Source organism: Pseudoliparis swirei, unplaced genomic scaffold (genome assembly GCF_029220125.1).
Source record: "Pseudoliparis swirei isolate HS2019 ecotype Mariana Trench unplaced genomic scaffold, NWPU_hadal_v1 hadal_118, whole genome shotgun sequence".
Taxonomy (NCBI): domain Eukaryota; kingdom Metazoa; phylum Chordata; class Actinopteri; order Perciformes; family Liparidae; genus Pseudoliparis; species Pseudoliparis swirei.
Window position 1 is genome coordinate 2,219 of NW_026613354.1, and position 8,815 is coordinate 11,033.

Sequence of the window (8,815 nt, forward strand, 5' to 3'; positions counted from 1 at the left end):
CGTGCAATATTATAGCATTGTGAAATTTGTATTTTAACAATTACGTGCGGAACAAAGGTGCGAAAACGCACTCCCCGAGGGAAGTATTTTACCCCTGTACAGTTTCCTGCTCATCGTAAATTCGTGATTTAACCAATGGGAATCGAGGTTTTTAACATAAGGCGGGACTTTTAGAAGGAACTGTGACGATCGGCCAATCAGCGTCTGTCTTCAATAGTGACCCCCAGCTGCCTAGTTAGGTTGCAGTGAATCCATGTGGGTCCAATGTTGACTTGCTCTCTGAGAAAGTTGAGGAGTTAACTCTGTCTACAGTTAGCGTTTCCTTTGAAACGCCACTTTCGAAAATGTCTGCGCCTTTTTTCATTAAGAAAAAGGAAACTCCCAAATTCGCCAACAAGGTAAAAAATGCAGCGGTGCTCAAACGAAAGGTAAGTGAACTGACTATTAGCAAGTAAGCTAAATCGTGTGCCGTGAGCTAACCAGCAGGTTAACACATGTGACGCCACCTCATCTTTCCTGCTGTCCTAATTAAGCCACTAATGCACAAGTAGCTACATTACAACGTTCACATTTGCTTTCCCCTATTGCAGATCGATGGGGACTCGTTTATTAAAAGTAAGCTACGCGCCAAGAAAGCCAACTCCAGACGCAACGAAGAGATTTCCAGCGACTCTGAAACGGAGAGGTTAATTTCACATGTGTTTTGCGTTGATGATCACTTTATAGTCAGGATTTGAATCACAAACACAGCTGTTGTACATTTGTGTTTGTTTGTTGTTGCTCAGTCCTGTCGTGTCCAGGAAAAGACAGCCCAAAGAACACATTGATTATGACGAAACGCCACAGGAGAAGAAGCTCAGATTGGCCAAACTCTACCTCGACCAGCTGAGAGAAGAAGGTACACTTGTATTCTCCAAATAGCATAACCAACAAATCTAACATGCAGTCTATGCCTGTATATATTTATTGTGTGATCTGATTTCATCAGAGGACGATAAGGCAGAAGATAACTCCTTTGAGACAGATCTGATTGCTGGAAGACTTCAAGAAGAAGTGGTGAGCGTCTTCTGTATTAAAGCACAATGTAGTAGAGTTTGCAATTACAATTAGGGAAATGCCAAGGGTGATCCCAACCAAATGTAGGACGGGTTTGTTTGTGTGGCATATTGTGGGACACGTTTACAATGCTGAGAGGTAGTCTCGTGTTTCCATTTGAAAATATGATGAAACTGTGAGAATCACTTACGACTGGCAACCCAGTTAACTTACTTTCCCCAGTCTTTGTTGTAGCTGTATGTACTCGTCTGTGTGGTGGTTTCCATCATATTCTGCTGAAATCTGCATGACTTGTTGTGACTCAAAATGGTCCCCTTCGCCGCTGTGTATCGCACATTTGACATCAAACTCGGCCTCTAGATGACGGCCTTCCATGCTTTCTTCACAGCCCTTATATAAAAGCCAGACTTTAGAGAAGCGTTTGTCTTGCAGTGGTTTTACTTCTAGTAAATAAGGCCCATAAAAATACATGACATTGTTTCAATCTGGAGTACAAGAGATAATATGGACACATGTTAACCTAGACATGACGCTGTGCTTAACGGTTTAATTTAGTGACCATGTAGTTTCAGTTTGATCATAAATCACTAAACAATATTTTCTTCTTGAACAATTGCCATTATCTAGATGAGTGGATTCCTGAGCAGATACAAATGTTGAATGCGGCAGCAATACGTTTAATATGGAATTTATTTGCACTTCTCAGGCTTCATGTAGGCTGTTTTTCTCTGTTTGCTGGTGCTTTATGCAGCGTGAGGGAAAGATCCGCAAATGCTTATCATGGTAAAAGTACTACTACTGGTGGTGGGGATATGGAGCTGCCTTTATCACTGAATCAATATAAAGCAATTGTGTTGAATATGGGCCACTGTTTTGAAGTTGATACTTTTTAATCTGTCAAGGTAGCAGGTGTGTATCTTAATTTGTTACTTGTTTCTTTATATAAACCTGTGTCCTTGGTCTGAGACTAAATGGCATTTAAAGCAATTTAAATCGGATTTAATACATTGGATCAATTGCCATAAACTAGTTATTTATCTTGTGGTTTTTCTTTTTCTCAGCTTGAACAAAAAGGAAAGCTTCAGCGGCTTATTGCCAAAGATGTAAGTATGGGCATTTACATTCTTTTAATCTCCACAGCATTACTTTAGATGTGAGCATGACTGCGATTTCCTTTTTGTTTTCTGTGTTTTAGATCATGCCACCGGAGGCCTCAGAGATCAGGGTGTTAAGAGGACACAAACTTCCAATTACCTGTCTGGTCATTAGCTCTGATGACAAGTGCATCTATTCTGGTGCCAAAGACTGCTCAATCATTAAATGTTAGTATACATTACATTTCTTTGTTTTGCTACTTCAATGAAGCAAGTCATCTTGTTTCTGAGGCTAAGTTTAATTCTTTATTCAGGGGATGTTGCGAGTGGGAAGAAACTGCACACGATACATGGTGGAAGAAAAGGTACCGAGGATCGGCATGTTGGACACACAGCCCACATCCTGTGTATGGCCATCTCATCCGATGGAAAATACTTGGTGAGTAGTACTCTCCCGGGATGTCCTGCTTTTCTCAGCAGTTTGCCAAAGATTTGACTTTAAGAATCCCCTTTCTCAACATCTTTTAGGCCACTGGAGACGTGAACAAACTGATCATGATCTGGGAGGCCGAAACATGTAAACGTCTATATAAGTTCACAGGACACAAAGGCCCTATATCGGTACGGTCTCCCTCTTTCATGAAATACAAACTGTTGTATAGATGCTGTCGCTCCGAGGTCCTCCTATGAAACAACAAATGTCTTTTCCTTCTCAGGGTCTTTCATTCAGGAGGGGAACTCATGAGCTGTACAGCGCCTCCCATGATCGCTCGGTAAAAGTATGGAATGTGGACGAGAATGCATATGTCGAAACTCTGTGAGTAACTAAATCAGAAATTAGTTTATCTTGCTGCCCAACGCTAGAATTTGTCTTGAAAGTTTTAACTGTGATTTGCTGTAGCTTTGGCCATCAGGACGCTATAACGGGACTGGACAGCCTGAGCCGCGAGCTCTGTGTGACGGCAGGAGGAAGGGACCGCTCGGTGAGGGTGTGGAAGATAGCCGAGGAATCTCAGCTGGTGTTCCACGGCCACGAGTGAGTCCGTCCCTCTTTCTTTTGTGTACCTTTTGATTTCAAATGTGGTATTTCTATGATAAGAACCATATAATAGCAAAACATCACTTTTTCAAGGTTAAAACAACCCAGACATTTCCTCAGTTACCAGTGACGAGTTTCAGTGTTTATTTATCCAGGAAATCTCTTAATGAAAAGTAGCAGCGCACACGGCTCCAACTCAGATACACAATAGTGGCAATGATTAAATAAGGACTGAATTAAACCTTTAATGGTGCGAGGGGATTTTGCTTTACGCATAGAGCATAAACAAATAAAGATGTGTATCAAGAGAACGTCAACAACCATATATGACGGCACATTATAAAGCATCAGCATCATTTTTTAAAAAGCTGAGTTTTGGATATTTATTTGGGGGCAAGTTGAATAAAAGAATACAACATCTCAATTCAGAAAAATATAGCGCACACTAATATTGTAATGTTAGTTTGCTAAACGTGTAAGAGATCATGTCTGAATAAGGAGTACAAAAGAGTAATTAACATTCACATGAGTAAAATAAAGGTAGAATCTGTATTTACAGCAGATATCAACAGCTGGTCTAGTGCAGGGGTGCTCAATACGTCGATCGCGATCTACCAGTCGATCGCGGCGTCGTATGGTAGATCGCATGACATTAAAAAAAAATTGCCCGCCCCCCCTTACATTTTCTCTATAGCACGTCTTTGTTCTTTTATTAAACTAAACAGCCGTCTGTTGTTGTTCGTATCTACACAACAGCATGTCATTTCTGTTTCTACGCGTCGCGGTAACACTTCTCGGCTCCGTCTCGCGCGTCGCAGAGTGCGCCCATCGGGACGGAGCAACAAAAAGTAGGTAGATCGTTTTGACTTGGTCATTTAATAAGTAGCTCACGTGTTGAAAAAGTGTGAGCACCCCTGGTCTAGTGGCTCCCTTCATTGGCAGTAAACTCGGCACAAATGACAGCAACAGTCACAAATCAGTTATTAGAAGTACTTGCCGAGGAGTCTGTTGTATATAGAGTAATGAATGAGTTGACTCTGACTATGATTTTGGACAAATAGTTTGAGTTACTGTACGGTGACAGTAGTGGTTGCTCCTAGCAACAGGACACTCCACAGAAAGAAGAGTACCATCATATGTCACTGTCTGTCGTCCTACAGCGGTTCAATTGATTGCATCCAGCTCATAAACGAGGAGCACATGGTAACGGGAGCTGATGACGGGTAAGATGGATGCAGCTGCTACAGTCAAGTTGTCTGAGCATCACAGCCTTGTTCCAGATTCATTCATGGTTCTCTTCCGTATTCCCCGCTCAATTTTCTGTACGCCCTCAGCTCTGTGTCTCTGTGGAGCGTCAATAAGAAGCGGCCTCTCAGTACGGTGAAAAAGGCTCATGGTTGCCGTGGGGATGCTGGGCTGGAGCAGCCTCATTGGATTGCTTCAGTAGCCGCGCTTCAGAACTCGGATACCGTCGCCTCAGGTGCTTTCGGCGGTCCACCGTACCAGCCTTTTATTACCACACATGCATTGACTTTATTATGTATTAAATTAAACTTTTTTTTTTCACAATTTGAATGCACATGTAATCCATAAAATGTCTGTTTCTGCATAAGTGCCCTACACACTGATGAGTTGTACAGTTGATGCATTTGTGTTCCTCTCGGCTGCACTTCAGAGGTTCTGTCGTCTGCAGTGATGTAACGTTGCGACGGTTCTCCTCTCAGGTTCACACGACTCTCAGGTGAAGCTGTGGAAATGTGGCCAGAATTACCGCGGGCTGGAGCCTCTATTCACTGTACCAGTGGTAAGCTCTTTTGGAAATGGTCGGGTTTACATCGGATGCGTTTTAGAAAAGTACACATTATTTACATTGCATTCCTGTCAACTACAATGGCCGTCTCAAAATGCCTCATTGTGTCTCGCCTTCTGCTTTCTCTCTCAGACTGGTTTTGTCAACAGTCTGAAGTTTTCGAGCTCTGGTCAGTTCTTGGTGGCAGGAGTTGGACAGGAACACAGGTAACTAAGGCCACTTCGGTTTCAGTGCTTGACATGTCCACTAGATGGGAGTGTTTACCCATCTGTCCCAGTGATGGTAGCTTGAGATGACAGTAGTTGATTGAAAGGAGCTCAACAGTTGTAAACATTGAGAAATGTACTTCAGATTCCGAAAAAGACGTGTAATATGTATGATGCAAGTGGTTGATTAGAAAAATGGTTGCATACTGTAGTTGCAGTTTTAATCTAATTTGCTGATTTTACTTAAGAACCTTGATTGCAACCAGACTATCTGAACTTGACAAAGGCTAAAATGACTCCAGACACAGCCAGCCGGGGCTTCATCCAAACTTGACGGTTCAAATCAATGTCTGAGTTTAAAATGATCCCACACAAATGTGTTAAATATTACGTGGCATTTGTTCTCATTTCAATGTCTGACACTTCCTTCACAAAGGTTTGCGGCGCTGCTTTCTGGATGGTGTTGTCTGTCTGTATCTGTAACCTCTGATTCTAAGTTTTTGTATTTCTGCAGGTTGGGAAGATGGTGGAGACTAAAAGAGGCCAAGAATGCGATCTATATTATCCCTCTGAAAAGGAAACTTCCAAATCCAGAGGAAGCCAGGATACATGGATAGTCTTTATTTTGTAAATTAAAGGTTCATAAACAGCCTGTGTATCATGATTTTCTTTTTCTTTTTTTGGAACAATAAAAAAAAAAAGTAAACTCGAGTGATTTGTTTATTTTGGGTTGTTAAAGGCTTTAGTGAGGGGTCAGCAGCGTAGACAAGGTTAGCTGATTCTGACGTGGGCCACCCAGGAGAAAAGGCTACGTTGTGGGCGTCATCCTGTCCATGCTGACCTAGACTTCCCATCTTATAAACTCATTTTGGATTAAAATAATTCTGCTGAAAGTTTCTGTCAAATTGTTTGCTGGGCAAAATTAAATAAAACAAATCGTACAGCAATGGCTTAAGTTTGGCCTTGCTTACATCGTCATGGTAACTGCTTCTGTAGAATGTCGGCTTGTCTTAAACGGAGCCAAACATTCAATTACAAAGAACTACAGGAAATTATTTTATCTCTGTTGGTGAAGGACCTGCAGAACAACTTCATTCTTTAAATTTGTTGACAAATTAATATTAACATATGCATTAGATGGAATGTGACGTGCAGTACTTGGACTGCGAATGGTCTTGTTTTGTCGACTAAATATAAACTGAAATGGTGAATCATTAGCATCGCCCAGCTGACTTTTTATTAGAGGCCATGATTAACACCATGAAGCTGCTTTAGTTTTTCACTTCTGCATTCCAGCAGGTGTCCCCTTCGGCTTTGGGAAAAGCCGTACTGTCCCTTTGAAGGATACATTTGTACTGTACATGCATTCAATTGTTTGGAGGGAATGACACTCCTACCATATCCACCTTTACAGTTAAACAATTTTAAATGAACTTTCACTTAAAGTCCTTCCTGGATTGGCTTCAGCTGTACTTAAGCTACATTTAACCCATAAAAATAAACCACAGTCGGTAGGTTGTTTACAAATTATTTCAATTTAATATTGGGGAAACTTCAATTGGTATGAAAAATGAAACCTTGGGTGAATACATCTCATAGGCACTGCACATGTATAATGCACATACTCATCTAGTGGTTACAGCAATAGTTATAGCTTTGAGATCTGAGCGCAGACTAAGAGACTTGGTAATTAAGCGGACGTAAACATGCTGCACCAGTTGAAGAAAAAACAACTCACACTTAACATCTTCGGCTGTTTTGTTTCTATATTTTATTTTACTCAATGGTAGCGATGCTATAAGTGGATTCAACTAAATACATTTCAAATGAAGTTCATTTTATTTTGAAGGGGAGAAAGAAAAAAGTCTGAAAAACTGCATATAGTTTGTCAAGTGTCAAGAATGAGTGAACCCAAACAAAACGGTATTTAATCTTTTAATATATAAAAAAAACATTTTACTTCCATAAAGGAGAGGAAAGCACACACTGTTATACAGCCTACAATAACACCTCGTTTATACTGTATTTGCCTACTTTTCATCACGTTCACTAAGGTTAAACACATTTCGTAGAACAGAAGGGCTCAATTTATTTCACAGCTTTTTTTTAGTCAATGTCTACAACATTTGGATATATTCACAGAACTGTAATGACAAGATAATAACAGCCTCTTGTTTTGTATAACACTACTGCTTCACAACCACCCATTAGACAACAAGACTCTTTAGGACAAGGCACGGTGCATTTAATCACATCTACATCGGTAAACCAAGGAGATCACAGAATAATAAATCAATACAATTGATACATACTGCTCGCTGTAGGAACATCGTTTAGCTTTCACAGTTAAGAATGAGCCGTGCCGCTTTCAGTCTACCCAGACAGAGCTATCTCTCTGTAGCATGTTGGATGGCATGGGGGCTCGGTTTGATGGACGGGTGAGTAATTATGGGATGGTCCCCTGTGCTTGGAGAAGAAGCTTTTTTTTACAAAGAGGACGTTGTAGAGTCCACCACCTCGCGGCCGTTACATACTGCCGGCACGTAGTTAGAGGCGGATCCTGGGAGAAGAAACATAGTGATGAATTTTAAGTGTTGGCAAAAGAACAGAAATGGACAAACACAGCCTCGGCGAGTCTCGTTAGGGTACAAACATGTCAGTTTACAGGCTCTCAGTGAACGTAACTACATTTACTTATAGTATTGTACTTGCATAGAAATTTGATTGCTTCTATTTGTACACATGTTTTACAAAACATCCAATCAGCTGGTAGGATATGACCCATTGTTCCAGATCTCACCAGTATACTATGCAGTTACACCAAAATTATACAAACACATTAATGTATATTGTATGACAATACAACAATCACAGAGGCAGTTGTTCTGCAGAACAAATACTTTTGTACTTTTAATTAAATTTGAAATGCTTAATCTGTACTTGTATTTTAATTGTAAAATATCTAAATATATCCTCCATTTCATGGCTCTAAATCATTACATGAAAACATATTTTTCAGAGGACTAAGATGTCTTTATCTAAGTTATAGTTTGAACTAAAGGCAATTTGTTCGCTCATAGATGTCAACTTCTTGTATCCTTGCTTATTTATTAAAATGTGCAATTTGAATTAGTCATTGAATTTTAGATAAGACTTACTTATCCAACATGAAAATAAACATAATCACTGGATTTGAATTGCTTACTGACATTCACACACAAAAACAAAACAAAATTGTCTGGTTAAATATGTTTAAGTTTAAAGTACAACATATAACAAGTGTAATTCAAGTTACAATTCTTTGTTGATTGCATTGTAATTACTTATATCATATTTTATAAGCAAGCAATAAGAGTGAAATTGCCCAAAGAAATGCTATCATACAGTCAACATGTGTGATGGAATTATCAGAAACATTCAGCTTCGACAGCTTTGTGCTGGTGTTTACGATTTCTTCACAGTACTATATAAAGCGAGGAGTGCTCGATATACTGGACACTAGTACCTTTAGAATAGCTGGAGCTCGGAGCGGAGGCAGACGCAGACACAGTGGCACTGAAGCGGTTGGCTGTGACTCTCAGTGAGGCCACGTTTTTCTGGGGCTGAAACA

General features: G+C 40.3%; 1 protein-coding gene and 1 long non-coding RNA gene across 2 annotated transcripts; one reads left to right on the forward strand and one right to left on the reverse strand.

Moving 5' to 3' along the window:
* The first annotated feature begins 208 nt into the window (after positions 1–208).
* Positions 209–5,916, forward strand: rrp9 (ribosomal RNA processing 9, U3 small nucleolar RNA binding protein). The gene is made up of 15 exons (XM_056411117.1): positions 209–428; positions 591–685; positions 786–898; positions 989–1,056; positions 2,118–2,159; positions 2,252–2,378; positions 2,465–2,589; positions 2,679–2,771; positions 2,867–2,967; positions 3,052–3,186; positions 4,350–4,412; positions 4,524–4,669; positions 4,914–4,993; positions 5,132–5,205; positions 5,720–5,916. Exons 1-15 carry the CDS (start codon positions 345–347, stop codon positions 5,820–5,822), a joined length of 1,449 nt encoding a protein of 482 aa, XP_056267092.1. The 5' UTR covers positions 209–344; the 3' UTR covers positions 5,823–5,916.
* A 1,211-nt stretch (positions 5,917–7,127) lies between these two features.
* LOC130191501 (uncharacterized) lies at positions 7,128–8,809 on the reverse strand. Its single transcript, XR_008831232.1, has 2 exons — positions 8,711–8,809; positions 7,128–7,765 (listed from the first exon to the last, which is right to left on the reverse strand). It is a non-coding gene; the product is annotated as an uncharacterized LOC130191501 (long non-coding RNA).
* Between the last annotated feature and the right edge of the window lie 6 nt (positions 8,810–8,815).